The sequence below is a fragment of the Dromiciops gliroides genome, chromosome 2 (genome assembly GCF_019393635.1).
Source record: "Dromiciops gliroides isolate mDroGli1 chromosome 2, mDroGli1.pri, whole genome shotgun sequence".
NCBI classification, from domain to species: Eukaryota; Metazoa; Chordata; class Mammalia; order Microbiotheria; family Microbiotheriidae; genus Dromiciops; species Dromiciops gliroides.
Genome location: NC_057862.1, coordinates 416,638,530 through 416,656,393, shown reverse-complemented (window position 1 = coordinate 416,656,393; position 17,864 = coordinate 416,638,530). Strand labels below are relative to the sequence as shown.

Sequence of the window (17,864 nt, the reverse complement as noted above, 5' to 3'; positions counted from 1 at the left end):
AACACAAAACAGGGAGAAGGTGAGGTGAATCATGGAACATCAAGCAGCCTCCTCTGGAGAGAAAGAAAAGAGGGCTTGCAGAGGTGGACTGAAGCCACACCTGGGAGGTCCCTGAAGGCCAAGTTTAGGAATTTGTATTTTATCCAGTAGGCAATGGGGCAACTTTTGGGCAGATGACATGATCCCATCATGTAGGATTGTTTTTGCTTTGTTTTGTTTTGACACTTCCAGAGGTTATGTAGGATTTTGTCCATTATTATATGAGATTTAAGAACTAACTCTCTTGGATTTGAGGAACTGATTAAAGAATAATTTCGTCTCTCTCTTTTTTTGAGAAGTGACTCATTCCTCTGGGAGCATCAAAAAGATATGAAGATTAAAGCCTCCAAATATTACATTTTTATCTATAGGGTCAGAGCAGTGACTTCTAAAATGCTTGCATCCTTTTGAAAGTATCTTTTAAGTTCTATTTAAAATATTTGCGACTAGGTACTATCACTACCTAGGTATGATGATAAAACTTTAAAACAGTGCTTGAAGCCTTGATGGTTTTTGAAACATATTTTGAGTACAAAGCATTTCCAGTGAATGAACCACATATTTCTTAGAGAAGGTAAAATTAACAAAGTGAGTAGCTTTGTGGACTTTTTTTCTTTCTTTTAACTCTCCATCTACTCCATGGAGGCACCATCATTTTGGAAGCCTGTATCATATCTCTAGATTTGGAAGGGGCCATGTAGTCCAACTTCCTCTTTTTACAGATGGAAGTTAAAGGAATTGCCTTCAATAAGAGTAAGCGTAAGAGGCAGGATCTGAACACAGACCCTCTGGCTCCTTAGACAGTATCTATCTACTTTACCACACTAACATATCTCTTAAAGCCCATTACAGATGACATCCTCTCTGAGAAGCCTTCTCCATATCCCACTATTCTTAGAGACATTCCCCTTCCAATCAATCATTAATCACCAAGTATTTATTAAACACCTTATTATGTGCCAGGCACTGTGCTTGCTAATGCCTATGGATGCAAGTACAAAGAATGAAATAATCCCAACTTTTAAGGAGTTTGCATTCTAATTGGGGGGGGGGAGACAAGTAAATATATAAATATACATAGCACCAATATAAAGTGATTAAATATATAATTACAAAATAATATACAAATATTCCAATAGACAAATATATGCAAAGCGATTAAATACAAGATAGTTTGGAAGAGAAGGCACTAGATTCAGTGGATCAGGAAAGGTTTCTTATAGAAGATGCTGTCTAAACTGTCTTATGGTGGAAGTGGCAAGTTTTGGCAACTGATTGGAAATGTGCGGTGAGGGAGAGTGTGGAATCAAGGCTATTGCATTCCTCCACTTGCTTTTGCCTTCAGTGAAGCAAGCCTCCTGGGGCCTAACGAGACAACATTACCACCAGCCACAAGATTGGATCTTGAGGGGGGACCATGAAAAGTCTAATCACTTTCTTCCATTGACCAAACTGTTTCTAATCACTGATATTCTACTTTGATTCATTCCTCAGTGGTTAGCATACTGCCACACCCGCACACTCTGCTCATCTTCATAATTCTGAATCTCTGGCTGCTGAAGTCCATTCCCCATCCCCAGTTGTGCCTATTCCCTCATTCTGATACCTCTCAACCCTATCCCCAAAATGTCCCACTCAAGATCTTCCCACGTCTTCCACTATACTCTCTGGAATGTTCAGTCTATAATTAAGGAACTTGATTTCATCTTAAATCTTTTCCTTTCTCCCTCTTTTCATCTTCTGGTATTCACAGATCTGGTGCCATTCTGATGAACCTGCATCCTGCACCTCCTTCCTATACTGGTTGCCATTTTTTTTTCTTTCTTTCTTTTTTTAAAATGTCATAGGAAGCTTTATTTGCCACGAGCTAGGAGTCTTGTGAAGACACATCAAGAAACAGATAGCACTGGGAAAGCAAAGATCTGAATCAGTCCTGGGTGGTCTCAGTCCATACACAGGAGCACAAAGAAGACTTAGGGTCTTGTATGCTCATGCACAAATGTGTTTTACAGTTCACAGATGACCTGAAAATGCATTCTCCATTCTTATTCTCTTCCTGCTGGGGTGCATGGCTAGGGATCCCATCTGCAGGGCTGAATCTGAGAGTTCATCCCAGGACTTTGCAAATATTTCTAGGCCTTTAGTCAGAGTGTGCAGACTCATTGCTCTCTGGACATGAATACAGGTGACACCCAGTTTGCTGACATCTACAATGTTCCGCTTCTTGTCATAAAAAAAGATCATTTTGGAATAGGGGATACCAGTCTTCTGCTGCAATCTCTCAAAGTGTGTGACCTTGCAGCTTGGATATATTTCCTTGTGTGCAAAATACTTAGTGAGCTCAAAAAGCTCCAAGAGTTGATTGACTCCTTGAATCCCACCAGTCTGGGAGGCAGCAGAGATGGTCACCCCCAGGCCACACAGACGTTCCAGTACGTTGGGCACTTCTGGGTACAGACAGTCTAATGATGTTCTCGTTGCTTTCCCACACACTCCTATCCCTGTTCCTGTGGAATGTGGGCTCCACATGTGTGTCAACCCAGAAGGGCTAGAGAGTATAATCCAGGTTGAAGACTGTCAGCTGTGGAAGGTGGACCATGGCAGGTGGGCGCTGGGGTCCTGCAGGCGTAGCATGGAGCTGGCCACTTTCAGTTAGCCACCATGTTTGACCACAAAGAGAAGCCAGCTATCCTGGTTGCACATTCATTCATACTCCTTCCTATTCCTGATGGGGGAGTTGGAATACTTCTTGGTTCCCATGGCCCTTTCCAGATTCTTTATCTGATAATATTTTATCATTTAATCTTTCCCTCTGTCTTTAGCTTCCAGCCCTGTTCTTCATCCTTCCTATGGCCTCCAATCCCTCTAACCCACAATAATTGTCCAGGCTTTCACTGCTTCACTAGTCACACTCCTTTTTTGCCTTAGTCCTTGGTGCATCAGTTAAACTCTGCACTTTCCTATACACTTTAATCCCCAGTCCCATTGACCTTTATCCAGTCATACCTGGCTAAAATCCATCCTTGGATTACTACCTTCAGCTGCCACCTTTGCTCCTATTCATGTGTTTCCAAATGAAATTAGAGAAAGTCATGAAACCATCTTCTACACATTTATGCTACATAAACTCAACTGGGTCTTCATGGCAGCAAAATAGTTCTTGTGTACCTCTCAATCACTTACCTATCCCACTCACCACAGGGGCTATTCCAAACCTTTTCATCCCTTCTCCAGCCTCCCATGGTATCCTTTCCCTCTGCTTCAATACTTCACTGGAAAAATTGAGACCATTCACTAAAGTCTCTTTTTTTCTTCCTCATCTCACAGCACTCAAAGATCTTTCCCAATTGTTTTCTCCATCCCTATCTCACATGAAGAAGTGGCTTTTCTCCCTGCCAAGGCAAACCTCCCCCCCCATATACCCTCTTGATACCATCCCACCCCATCTCCTCCCTCCAGTTTTTTCATCCTTCATTCCCAATTTCTTGGTTCTTCACACTATCCATATATATTCTTCCTCTGCTGCCTGTAAACAAGCCCATACCTCCTTATCCTTCAAAAACCATCACATCCTACCATCCCTGCCAGATATCGTCCAATATCTCTCTTTACCTTCTCAACTAAAGCTCTTTGAGAAAGCTGTCTACCAGAGGTGCCTCTGTATCCTTTCTCATTACTTGCTTCTTTCATTTTTTGTAGTCTGACTCCTAACCTCATCATTCAACTGAAACTGTTCTTTCCAAAGTCACCTCTTAAGTGCCAAATAGGATGGATGGTCTTTTTTTTCTCCTCTTCTGCCTTGACCTCTCTTCAGTCTTTGACTCTGTCAGCTACTTTCTTCTCCTTACTCGTCTCTTGTCTTTATAAGTTTGTGACACTGTTCTCTCCTGCTTCTCCTTCTACCTGTCTGACTAGTCTTTTTCATTCTCTTTTTTTGGATCTTCAGATCATACCTGCTAAAAATGAGTATTCCTTAAGGCTCTGTCTTCTTCTCTTCTCCCCCTATGCTATCTTGTTTTTCAGTCTCATCAGGTCCTATTAACTCCATTATCATCTCTTTCAAAGGTAATTCCCAGATCTATCTATCGAACATTTACCTTTCTCCTGAACTACAGTTTTGTATCACCAACTGATTTTTGGACATCTAAAACTGGATGCCCCTTAGGCACCTCGAACTCAAAGTGTCTTAAACAAAACTCATTATCTTTCCCCCAAAACCCTCTCCTCTCCAAAAAACTCCCTTACAACTGTCAAGGGCAATACCATCTTCCTAAATCCTCAGGCTCACAACCTCAGTGTCATCTTAGGTCCCTCACTTGAAGTCATCATGCATATATAATATATTGTCATGTCTCATCATTTCTACCTTGACAATATTTCTTGTGAATGTTGCCTTCTCTCTATTCAGACAGCCCCATCCCTGGTCCAGTATCTCATCACCTCACACACCTGGACTATTATAATAAGTCTTCCTGCTTCAGTTTTCTTCCACTCTAATCCATCCTCCACTCAGCTACCTAAATGGTTTTCCTAAGGTGTGTATCTGACCATGCTGCCCCTTTAGTCAGTAAACTCCAGTAATTCGCTGTTACCTCCAGGATCAATTGTAGAATCCTCTGTCTTTTATTTAAAGCCTTTCACCACCTGGAAACCTCTTGCTGTTTCACTCATCATGCATTTTCCTCCCTTCCGTGCAGCAGCATTGTCCCTCTTGATGCCATCTTCCGAGTTTTTGCCTTTTAATTAGTTGTTCCCCATACCTGGAATGTGCTCTCTCCTTATCGCTGACCTTCTGGCTTCCTTTCAGACTCAGTGGAATGTTGCTTCTCTCAATAAAATGTGATTTATTAATGGCATGGACCTTGTTTTTGTCTTTCTTCGTATCCCTAGTGCTTAGCACCCTGCCTGGCACAATGTAAGTGCCTAAATATGCTTGTTGACTGACTGACAGTTGACTGGAAGAATAAAGATTAGAAGTAGGCAGTTTCTGGGGCAGCTAGGTGGCGCAGTGGATAGAGCACTGACCCTGGAGTCAGGAGTACCTGAGTTCAAATCCTGCCTCAGACACTTAACACTTACTAGCTATGTGACCCTAGGCAAGTCACTTAACTTCAATTGCCTCACCCAAAAAACAAAAACAAAAAAATAAAGAAGTAGGCAATTTCTGCGAATTATTATTGAACTATAGTACCTGCTGTATTTGACAACCTGTAGCATGTGTCTAATTAATGTTAACCTGCAGATCATAAGATCATAGTTTTAGATCCAAAAGAAAACTTAGAGGACATTGAGTCCTACCCTGTTATTTTACAGAACTAGAAAGTTTCTGAAGCAGGTTTTGAATTCCCATCTTCCTGATTCCAAGTCTAGCATGGTTTCTACTTTGCAACTTAGGTAGTTACCCCATGAATGCAGGCTTAATTAACAATTATCTAATGTGTGATTTTTTTCCCTGAGCAAAGAAGTAGTTGGGTTGATACTTTGTAAAAGCTACTTTTAAAATTTTTTGACCCATATTTAAAGTTTCTGATTAGAGAGGAGTTTCCTAATTACATGGGACATTTCTTTCTTTAAGAATTGAATACATTCATTAGCATGGTGCATTGCACAAATACAGGCTTGATTTGTTCTTGATATCCTTTTCTGTCTTCTTTATTCTGCCTCAGAGATTTTAACAGCATAATTGCTTAAAATTTTGAAGACATTGGGTTTTTCCATTTGAGCAGTTTAACTAAATATGTGTCCTTATTTTGTATGAAACAACTGTCTCCTGTTTAATTTTTACAACCATACTTTTAAGTACCATCATAAGTTATTGATAATTGTTAGGCTGCCTTAGTTTGCCCTACCTCCTTTCCAACTGCATAATATGCTTCAATTTTTCCCAGAGGTTTTCAGTTCATGTTGGAGAATTTCAACTAAAGAGAGCACTCTTCACATACCAGCTACTTGAGTTTAAATATTTATTTGCTTGTGTTCCTATTCTGCTTCTCTGGCATGACCTTTGACAGAAAAGTTGTTAGAAAATCATCTTGAGCACAGTTTAATTGCACTTTGATAAGTCCTTCTGAACTTTTTAGTTTCACTTGTCATATGATCTTTCTTTAGAGCTTATTACTCACCTAGAGCACTTAGTGTCAGTCAAACCCTAATTTTAAAGAGCCATCGTCTATCCACCCCAGTAGCTTACATATGGAATTACTGGTGTGTGGCTTTTTCCCCCCACAATTACTTTCATTAACAATAATTTGGGAGTGGGGTGCCCAGACCTGTCTGTCATTGGTAGAGGAATTCCTGGCACAGGAAGTTGTGCTGACTCTGCTGACTACATTATAGCTCTTAAAGTATTCTAGTATTATAACTGAGGCACAAATATGAGAATATCTTCTAGCTTAAATTGTTTGTAGTCATTTAATACAACTTGAACAGTTCTCTCAGAATCATTTCTGAGTGTGGCAAACTCTTAAACTTTAGTTCATCCGCTGCAGCTTGTGGTGAGGAGTCCCTTCAAGTCATTTTAGTCACCTGTTGTGGCCCTTCTTTCTTTGCAATTTGAGAAAGGCCTGTGAAATTTGGTGAGGGCTCAGGAACCTTGAATCTTTTTGCAGCCACCTAACTCAGGGTTCTGAAAGATATGATGGGATGGCTAAATAGATAAGGGAGGAAGGGAAGGAATCTTTCTACTAAGTTTATGATATTTGTTATTTACTATCTCCTGAGTTATCAAATGTTTATTGTAGAAATATCAGCTTTTTGGGGACCTGTCCCCGGATTGTGGCCTAGCACATAGCCCAGTACTAGGCAGGAGATCCTTAATAAATGTTTGCTGAATTGAACTGAATTTGTGTTGCCCTAGGAATGGAGAGTAGTTAAAGGAAGCCAGCAAAGAATCCTTTTTTAAAGTGAAATAAAAAAATAAAAAAATAAATTAAAGGGGCAGCTAGGTGGCGCAGTGGATAAAAGCACCAGCTCTGGATTTAGGAGGACTTGAGTTCAAATCCAGCCTCAGACACTTGACACTTACTAGCTGTGTGACCCTGGGCAAGTCGCTTAACCCCCATTGCCCCACAAAAAAAATTTTTTTTAAGTGAAATATCTTTTTATAATAGAAATCTTCACCCTTTAATATTTTTTTTTGTGGGGCAATGGGGGTTAAGCGACTTGCCCAGGGTCACACAGCTAGTAAGTGTCAAGTGTCTGAGGCTGAATTTGAACTCAGGTCTTCCTGAATCCAGACCAAGTGCTTTATCCACTGTGCCACCTAGCTGCTCCCTCACCCTTTAATTTAGATTTTCTAAGTTCTGATAGTCTTAAAATGTGGACTGACAAGTCAACAAGCATTGAATGTTTACTCTGTGTTCATGTGTTCATGCACTCTGCTAAGCTCTGGGAATACACATACAAGTGGAAATAAATTCAGTCTCTTCTCTCAAGAAGCACATAAGGGATATAGAAACAGGAGCTGAAAGGAAGGGTGGTGGGTTTGGAGAATGAAGGTAAGCGGCTAGGAGACATGGTAGAGAAAGTCCTGTGGAGATGAGTCAGGAGTGCAGCTTGGAGAACAATGAAGACCTGGTTGGCCTGGCCCTCCACCTTAATGGAAGTTCTGGGAAGATGTAGCCAATCAGAGGGAGAGGCCACAAAGGCAGAGAATACTTTCAGTGTGAGTATTCCAGGGGTGGAGTGAGCTTCTAGAGTGAAGAGGTTTCTAATCCATGATGGAGAAAGTCCTAAGGCTATAGGAGAGGAGTGCACTTCAGGGAGGGATAAAGATCATTAGAAAGTGTAATTAGTAACAAATATGTGTAGTCAAGAAAAACAAATTCCCACATTATCCCTATCCAAAGTGTACGTCTCATTCTCTATTGTGAATATAATATTTTTCTGTCAGGAGGTGGATAGTAGAGATCACCATCAACTCTCTGCATTGGATTGAGTCAAGTTATTCAGTCTTTTGTTACCATTGGTCTTTATGTTGTTGTTGCTGTTATATAAATTCTTTTATTTTCACTTCACACTGCATTAGTTCGTACAGTCTTCTCAGTTTTCTCTGAATGCATCCCTTTCATCATTTCTTATGGCATAACAGTATTCTATTACATTCATACACCATAATTTGTTCAACTGTTCTGCAGCTATGAGCCTTCCCTTACTTTCCAGTTCTTTGCCATTACAAAAAGAGCTGCTATGATTTTTTTAAATATAGGGATCATTTTCTTCTTTCATTGATCTCTCTGATATTTAGACTTAATAAAGATATTTCTGGGTCAAAGAGCATATGCACAGTTTATTGACTGGTGGCGTAGGACTACAAGATGGATGTAAACAGATATCACTTTTAGCTGGTGGTATCAGGAAAGACTTCATGAAAAAATTACATCTTGAACTGTGTTTTTAAGGCAGGGAAGGATTTGAACAAAAGGAAATAGAGGATCAAGTGGATAAGGGATGGTTTGCCTCAGTTCAGATGGAACAGAGTAAGATGAGATCTGGAAAAAGCTAGCTGTCCAGTTAGGGTGGGAAGTATAGTATATTAAATATTGTGAGATAATGCTGGAAATGAGATATGACCCCATACTCAGAAAGATATTTTAAATTGACAATCAGAAACAGAGCCCCTCTGTGAAGACCCCATTGTTTTGTCTGACCGTCTAAAAGATATATATTCAAATTTTTTTTTTGCAAGGCAGTGGGGGTTAAGTGACTTGCCCAGGATCACACAGCTAGTAAGTGTCAAGTGTCTGAGGCCAGATTTGAACTCAGGTACTCCTGAATCCGGGGCCGGTGCTTTATCCACTGTGCCACTTAGCTGCCCCCTCAAAATATTTTTAAGATTCTTTGGGAAGGAAAACCAAAGGGACTCTGTCATCCACAAAGTGCTTGGAACTGCTGCCAAGCCTGCTTCCTGTACAAATGAAGTCTTTATTAGAAAAGAGAGTGAGTGAGCACAAAGAGAGGCAGGAGCCTGAGCACTTGATGGGAAGTGTTGAGAAGGCACCCAATATTCTCTTTCTTTGGAAAAAAGTAGCAAAACCGAAAAGCTTTTCACACATAGCCATTTCCTTGTCAAAAGCACTACATGATTAAAAGGTCAATAATAATTCCCGAGAATGTGAATATATGCTTCATCATAAGCTGTGGATTATTTTTTGGTTTGGGGTTTTTTTTGTTTTTTTTTTTTTTTTTGCAGGCAATGGGGGTTAAGTGACTTGCCCAGGGTCACACAGCTAGTAAGTGTCAAGTGTCTGAGGCCAGATTTGAACTCAGGTACTCCTGAATTCAGGGCCGGTGCTTTAACCACTGCGCCATCTAGCTGCCCCTGTGGATTATTTTTTAAAATGCGTGCAGTAATTCTGTGCATTCATTTTAAAGTGAGCGCTGGTTTTTCTTTGCCCATATGTTATTCATATCTAAATGTACATTTTCTCTGAGATTTTCTGGTCTCTATTTACTGCATACCTTTTCCAAGCCAGCCATTCAGAATATATGGTGCAGAAATGAAAACAAAATCTTCCTATACTATCTAACATTTATAAAATGTAATTGTGCTAAGCCATAGAAAAGCCCGTTCATAAGTTAATGTTATGTGAGATGTGAGATTTTGAAGAACTCTATACCACATAGCAAGAGAAGAAAGCCACTGCCCTGTGAGCCATGGCCTTAGCTAACGCATAGGCATTCTACACCATTATCTTCCAACATTTACAGTCCAGATGGCTTGCATTTGGAAATCATGGTTAAGTATTTATCACCTTGTTGGGAAGGTTAAAACATTGTTTTTCCACTCAGGCTCGGGAATCCAGATGTTCTGTTTTCTCTAGATGTATATGTTCTTTTGTCATCTATTACCCTAGTCGAGTCACTTCCCTTCTCAGGGCTTCCAAGACAGTGATGTTCCAGGTCTGAAATTTTCTTATTATCTGATTAATTTTTAATAGAATGTGTTCTTGTACATAGTCTTTAAACAAAATTAAACAGCACAATAATGATAGCTCCCATTTCTAAGTGTTTTAAGGTTCGCAAAGGAGTTTATATGTATATCACATTTGATCTTCAAAATAGCACTCCGAGGTCGGTAGCTGTTGTTATCCCTGTTTTACAAATAAAGAACCCAAGGTTGAGAGTGGTTTGCCTTGCTCAGGATCACACAACTAGTAAGGGGTTTGGAGAAGGTTTTAAACTTGGGTGGTCTCAATTACAGGTCCACAGAACCAGCTACTATTCTTCAGATAGTAGGAAATAATTCTTTAACTAAAAATGCTTAATTCAAATTGTTCATCTAGCTGTAAGGTAAAAACTAAGATTTGTTTATTCTTTCAAGTCAAATTTATGTCTAGAGAATCAGTCTTTTCCCCTTTGTGATTTTTCTAGGTCGTGGTATATTGTGCTACATAATTCATGGCAAAACACATGCAAAAATATCATTACTTATTTTCTTTGCAGACAATAAATGAGTGACTCTAAAGTGTTTTGGATATATTTTAACAGCATTAAAGATTTATTTGATCCCAAAATTTGAACAGGAATATCACAGACAAAAGCACTGTCAGATATTAAGGTACACACTGCCTAAACTATGAACCTTTTACCTGGTTGAAAAGCCGGTATCTAGGAATAAAGTTAATTCTTTTCTGAGAATGTTCTCCAGTTATGTAGCATAGGAGAATGAAGTATTTGAGGTGGGGTTTTCTTTTGTGTTTTTTTTTTTGAATTTTGAATGACTTAAGTTGGAGTCAAAACATTGATCTGAAGTGAATGTCTAGCAATATTGTTCTTAAGCAGCTTAGTTCTAACTTTTTGCCAGGTCAGTTTTACTCTCTTTCTTCTAACTTTGAACACTTCTGTATAAAAAGCTCAACTAAGATAAACTGTAAGGAGGTTGATGTTAGAGAAAGCAGTTGCATATGTGGGGAAATGATGTCTGGAGCAGTGGGCCTATGGGATGATACCTTTTCCCTTATCTTGGTCCAGAGTGTTATCGTCTTTGGAATAGCTTCTCGATTTGTGATATGGGACTGATAACTCTTGCCAATCTCTGGACTATTAAGAGAATTCTTAAGATCCTATTTCTTTAGAGCCCTTTCTGAACACCACATAAAGTGGGATCAATAGATCAAGGTGACCTTGTTACTTGCCTTTCAAAGAACCTTACAGGCTTTCAGAAGTCACTTTGTGGATAAACTCTTGACAGTCTGTTCTGTTTGATGCTTCCCCCCCTCTCACCAGCAGCAATGGAACAAAGAACTGTTGTATTTTCCTAAACCTTTTAGTTGACTCCTTGCAGTGTTTCCCTTGGGACATATATGCATCACATGACGGACAGTGTGTGACATAATGGATAAAGAGCTGGCCTCAGTCTCAGGAAGATCTGTGTTCAAGTAATGGCTTTGACACCTACAGGCTCTTTGATCCAGGGCAGCTCACTTAACTCCTTGGTACCCATAAGGATCACCTGTGCTTGTGTTCAACCTTGCAGGCAACTTTCTTCTTCTTCTTCTTCTTTTTTTCTTTGGCAGGGCAATGAGGGTCAAGTGACTTGCCCAGGGTCACACAGCTAGTAAGTGTCAAGTGTCTGAGGCTGGATTTGAACTCAGGTTCTTTTGAATCCATGTCTGGTGCTTTATCCACTGCGCCACTTAGCTGCCCCATAGGCAGCTTTCTAAGACTTTAAGTTCCTGAGCAGTTGCTCCTTTGTACTGGGAGGAGTTTCCTTCCAAAAAATACCTCAGACCAGTGAAATCACAGGTCCAGTAAAAAAAAAAAGTGATGCACAGAGGAGATATAGCTGACTTGAAAGAAAATGGAAATTCTGTGGCAAGAAAAAGGAATCTGGTGCTCCTATTTTCTCCATTATATTGTTGGTCTGATGCTCACAGCAAAGAATCTTCATGGCACAGTGAAAAGAGCACTTCCTATGTCTGAACCAGGCTTTGAATGCCAGTTCACAACCTAGGAGTCGTCCTGGACTCCTCAATATCTCTCACCCCACCCCACCCCCCAGCCAAACTGTTGCCAAGGTCTGTCAGTTTCACCTTTGAAATTCACATTCTCCTGAATGTGCCTCCTCTGCTCTCCTCTGACCCTGCCACCACTGTGGTGCAAGCTCTCATCACCTCCCACTTTGGTCATAGCAGAAGCCTGCTGGTAGAGCTGCCGGCCTCAAGTCTCTCCCCACTCCAGATCTTTGTCCATTCAGTCACTAAAGCAAAGTCTCCTGAAACACGGGCAGTCATGCCGTTTTTCTGCTCAGCAAACTCCAGTGGCTCCCTGTTTTCTCCACTAACAGACAGAATGTTCTGTTTAGCATTCAGAGTCCTTCCTAACTTAGCCCCCACAGATTTTTCCAGTTTTCTTAAACCTCACTCTCCAACATGTACTCTTTGATCCAGTGACGCTGGCCTCCTGACCGTTCCAAGGACAAGACATTCCTTCTCTCCATGCCAGGCATTTTCTCTGACTGTCCCCCTTGCCTGGAATGCTCTACTTCCTCTGCTGTGATTACTGACCTCCCTAGTTTCCTTTAAGTCCTGACTAAAATTCCACCTCCTACAGGAAGCCCTTAATTCCAGTACTTTCCCTCTTTTAATTATGTCCTGTTTATCTTGTATATAGCTTTCTGTGTATGTATTTTATTTGTTTGCATGTTGTTTCCCTTGTAAGATTGTAAGCTCCTTGTTGGCAGGGTCTGACTTTTGCTCCTTTTTGTACTCCTAGCACTTAGCACAGTACCTGACACATAGCAGGTGCTTAATAAATGTTGATTGACTGATCGATACCAAGAATTCAAGGATGATTCGACATTAGGAAAACAATCGTTATTATCCTATTAAAAACAAAAACTACATTATCTCAACAGATGCAGAAAAAGCCTTTGAGAAGGTGATGCTCATTTATAATAACTCTACAAAGAATAGGCATGGAAAGCCTTTTTTATATGATAAAAAGTATCTAAAGCATATCATAAAACATAAAGATATGGCAGACATTATATGCACTAGATACACTAGTACCTTTTCCAGTAAATACAGAAGTAATGCAAGGATTCCCACTCTCCTTGCTATTATTTTATATAGTTCTGGAAATGCTAACAATAGCAATAAGACAATAGAAAGAAATTAAAGGCATAAAGATAGGTAATGAAGAGCTAAAACTATCCCTATTTACTGATATGATGATTTACTTGGAAAGTCCTAAAGAACCTACAAAGATAATACTATCACAAAAAGGGCAAGCTAAAAAATAATTAAAAATCAGTTTCATTTCTGTATACTAATAACAAAATCCAAGAGGCAGTAATAAAATGGTTAATCCCATCCCAAATAACTACAAAATACATAAAATGCCTGAGGATCAATCTACCAAAGTGCATAAAAGACTTGTATAGACTCAATTACATCATGCTCCTTAAAAAAATAAAGAACAACTATAATTACTAGAGGAATGAATATTCAGTGTTCATGTCAATATAATAAAAATTATAATATTATCCACTGTTAGTATACACTTTTTTTTTTTGGCTGGGCAATGACTTGCCCAGGGTCACGCAGCTAGTAAGTGTCAAGTGTCTGAAGCCGGATTTGAACTCAGGTACTCCTGAATCCAGGGCCAGCGCTTTATCCACTGCGCCACCTAACTGCCCCTAGTATACACTTTTAATGCTATATCAACCAAATTGTCAAAGATATATTTTATAGAACTTGAAAAAATAATTTAAAAAATAATTTGGAATAAATAAAAGATGTTAAGATAATAAGAGAGATAAAGGAGAGTTAGGAATGAAAGGGGGAATAGCACTTCCAGACCTCAGACTATATTATAAAGCAGCAATCATCAAAACCATCTAGTATTGTTTTAAAAACAGAGAAAGATAAGTGGAACAAACTACACAAGGGAGAATTAGAAACAATGGAACCCAAGAATACAGTGTTCAGTAAAGCAGAAAACATAAATTACTTAGGAAGGAGCCCCCTATTTGATTTTTTAAAAAACACCTCTGGGAAAATTGGAAAGCAGTATAGCAGAAATTAAGCTTAGACTAACACCTTACACCATATTCCCCAGTAAAATTCTAAGTGAATATGTAACCTTACTATTAAATGTCAGACACTGAAAAAAATTAAAAGACAGCAAATCATATACCTCTCACAACTATTGGTAGGAAATATATTCTTTTTGTTTATTTGTTTTTTGGTGTGTTTTTGTTTTTGTGGGGCAATGAGGGTTAAGTGACTTGCCTAGGGTCACACACCTAATAAGTGTTAAGTGTCTGAGGCCGGATTTGAAATCAGGTACTCCTGACTCCAGGGCCGGTGCTCTATCCACTGTGCCATCTAGCTGCCCCAGGAAATAGATTCTTAACCAAATGAGAAATAGAAGCAATTACAAAAGATAAAAGAGAACTTTAATTACATGAAACTGAGCAGTTTTTGTACAACCAAAATTAATATACCTAGGATAAGAAGAGAGGTGGTCAAATGGGGAAAAAATTTTGTGTCAGATTTCTTTGAAAAGGGTTTGGCATTGAGGTGGGCGAGAGGTAGAATAACGGAGGAAATAAAAGTTCGATCTTCTAAGCAATGCATGCCAATTGCCTAACAAATGAGACCAGGCCCTTTCTTCAGATTAGGGCTGGACCCCAAATACAGGAGCGAAGCAAACTTTTCTACATTAGAATAAATTAATCAAATAAGGTCAAAAGGAAACAATATAATATTAACTACTTTGATTTCTAATTGGATAAAAGATTAGGAACTTTCCAAGTTGGAAGGGAGAGAGTGAACAGGTACAATTCCCTGAAATCAAAAAGGAAGTGTCTCATTCCTCCCAAGTGTCTGTGAACGATCAAAGGAACATCGGAAAGGATGAAAGATTAAGGACTTTCCAAGGTGGGAGGGGGAGAGCAAACAGGTATAATTCCCTAAATTCAGAAAAGGAGGTGTCCCTTTCCTCCAAAGTATGTGTAAGCAATCAAAGGAACATGGAAACAATAACTGATTGATCAGATCAGGGCCAGTTTTCAGATAAGACATATGGGTTGCTTGAAATGCATAAATATAAGAAGATGCCTTGCATCAATATTTGAATCTGACTGGGTTTCTGATCAGCATAACCTACATCTTTGGTTAAGGGTCTCTAAACAGCAGGTAGAGGTGATCTGGTTTCCCATGCAGGGCTAAGTTCAAACAGTGCAACAAAGTTTTCTCTCAATTTCCACAATTGAATGAAGTTTTCTCACAGGACAAAAGTTGGACTAGACCTATAATTGAATAGAAAGAGAACTGAGCTAACTCCAGAATTGAATCACAAGATGGAGTCATTGTGGTTCATGCAGTTCCCACAGTTAACCACTTGCTGCCCTAATTCCCTTAATTCCCTTAGTATTTAAGAAATGTAAATTGTATATATATGTATGTATATATATAACATATACATATATTTGTGTATGTATGTATATACTGTGCTATAAAAATTATAAATGTGCTTAATACAGGAAATATGGAAAGATCTATATGAATCAATGTAGTGAAATAAAGCTAAAAAAAACCCCAGTATACACAATAAATACGGTAATATCAATGGAAAGAACAACCACACGCATACATATATACACACATACACATACTCACAAAATCAAAAGAGAATGTTGCAGAATTATAAAGAATAAGCAGGGGTCAAAAGAAGAGATATAAGAAGACCCTTCCAAATTTTCATTTTGCAGAAGTAGGAAGGTCACAAGTGATGCTGAAGGCAAATATTTTGAAACTTTTCCAATATTCTGATCAGTTATATTGATTTTTTTCTTTTTCTTTTTTCTTTGTTTTTTGGTCTTAAAAATACTATTTGTTATATGGAATGGCTCCTGGGGTGGGGGAGAAGAAAACTGGAAGAAACTTTGGTGATAGAAAAAAAATCAAAAGATGTCAATACAGTTTTTTTAATTTAAAGAATTTAATTTTTTAAATTGCTCCTAAGGAAAAATTTCTATTGTCAGAACACAGAGGACTCAGATGGGGAAGGAACAATTTAAAACTTTACTTTCTGTTTTTGGCTTCTTGTAGAGAAGTAGAAGGTGAACTTGAAGTGGTTTGGGAATCTACTACCAAAGAAAACCAAAGAATGAAAGAATTCCTGTACACCACCCTTGAGAAGAGTCACTCATGGAAGAAAGCCAGCACCTTTGAATCAAGTTTAAACCAGATCTCCAAGGAAGACTTAGTTGAAGGGTATGCTGTTAGCTATTGTGAGGTGAAGTCTTCTACAGGTATCCAGCTACCAGAAATGCCTTCCTTACATACCTTATACCAGACAGAACCCAGTGATAGCAAAGATACCACATCCAAAGCAGAACTTTTTCTCCAAAGGGAAGCCAATTTGTGTTAAAAAGGGAGGTGTACTATTCTGCCATGCACAACATTTTTCTCCTCACAACTGTGACACTCTTTACTTCATCTAAAGGGTGGATAAATTGTCCAAGAAATTTAATGTAGTTTTTTTATATTGCATTATAAAATTCTTATAATACTTCTTATCAAATAAAATATGCTACCCCCAGTAGTCACTGTTCAGTTCTAGGTGTATTTCTCAAATAAATAAGTGACCTAATTAGAGGAATTTGAGTCCTAATTACCATCATATAGCAATAAATTGAAGTCCGCTATAAAAGAATTGTGCAGTAAGAAGGGAGTAGGGTCTTGTCATGTTTTGCTAAGTAAACCATGTTAAGTAAAACGCTTACCTCTGACCTAATGAGCTGTTTCAATGAAGTATGCTTGAGTATATGCACACAGTAGACTTTAGCAATGATGGTTTTGAGTATTGACTTCTTGAAATTGTAAAATAACAAAATTTATCCAAAAGAAGTAAGATATTTCTTTCTCATGACCAAATTGTGTTCCATGTTAGTACACTTGGGAAATTTATGAAACTTTATTAGATATTTGATAAGTTTTGTTTATTTTCTTGTCATATATGATGTACCATTTGCTTATATCACTAGAGACATTTGCAGAAATTTATTTTTAAATGGTCCTGCCTTCTGGCTGTTTAGAGTTTAAAATATTTGGCATGTAAATGAAGGCACACATAAGCTAGTAAATACCCGAAGTTCAGTGATGACATTTATTTATCATGTTGTAAAGAAGTTATTTGAGAATTAAAAACTAAAAAAAGGTGATATTTCCTAGAGCTAAATTCTAGACCATATGCTTATATATCAGTATCTGCATTAGTGACCATATACCAATGTTTCAAGGACCAATGCTTATGTTGTTATAAGATTTCTGTATGGGGGAATTACTTTCACTGATGCAAATCGTGGACCATGTGCCTTTCAAAAAATTTTCTCTTCAAGTGCCTCATGTCATATGGCCAGCATTGGTCTCTTTGTAAATTACATACACACACAAAAACAAGATACATACACACACACACACACACACACACATTGATCATGACTAATGTGGAAATATGTTTAACATGATTGTACATATGTAACCTATTTTAAATTGCTTGCTATGGGGGGAGAGAGGAGGGAAGGGAGAAAAATTTGGAATTCAAAATCTTACAAAAATGAATGTTGAAAACTATCTTTACATGTAATTGGAAAAAATAAAATATTAAGGAAAAAAAGGATATATGTTGGTCCTTTGATGGACCTGTGATCTCATTATTTATTTATTGAAAAATTCCTTTTTACTTTAGGCTTTATTAAACTTGTTCAGAAGCTGAAAACAAATGAATGTTGTATTTTACAGAGTACATAATGACTGGTATTTAGCCCTCTCACCAGCCTGAATAGTCCCTGGTAATTGTTATAACTGGTAATA

General features: G+C 38.5%; 1 protein-coding gene across 1 annotated transcript in view; it reads left to right on the top strand.

The window, feature by feature from the left end:
- CEP89 (centrosomal protein 89) overlaps positions 1-17,543 on the top strand; it is a 186,408-nt gene extending 168,865 nt beyond the window's left edge. The window contains exon 19 of the mRNA XM_043986041.1: positions 16,098-17,543. Within this exon, the coding sequence (XP_043841976.1) occupies positions 16,098-16,419 (322 nt within the window). The 3' untranslated portion in view covers positions 16,420-17,543. The remainder of the gene's footprint in view (positions 1-16,097) is intronic.
- Positions 17,544-17,864: the final 321 nt, after the last annotated feature.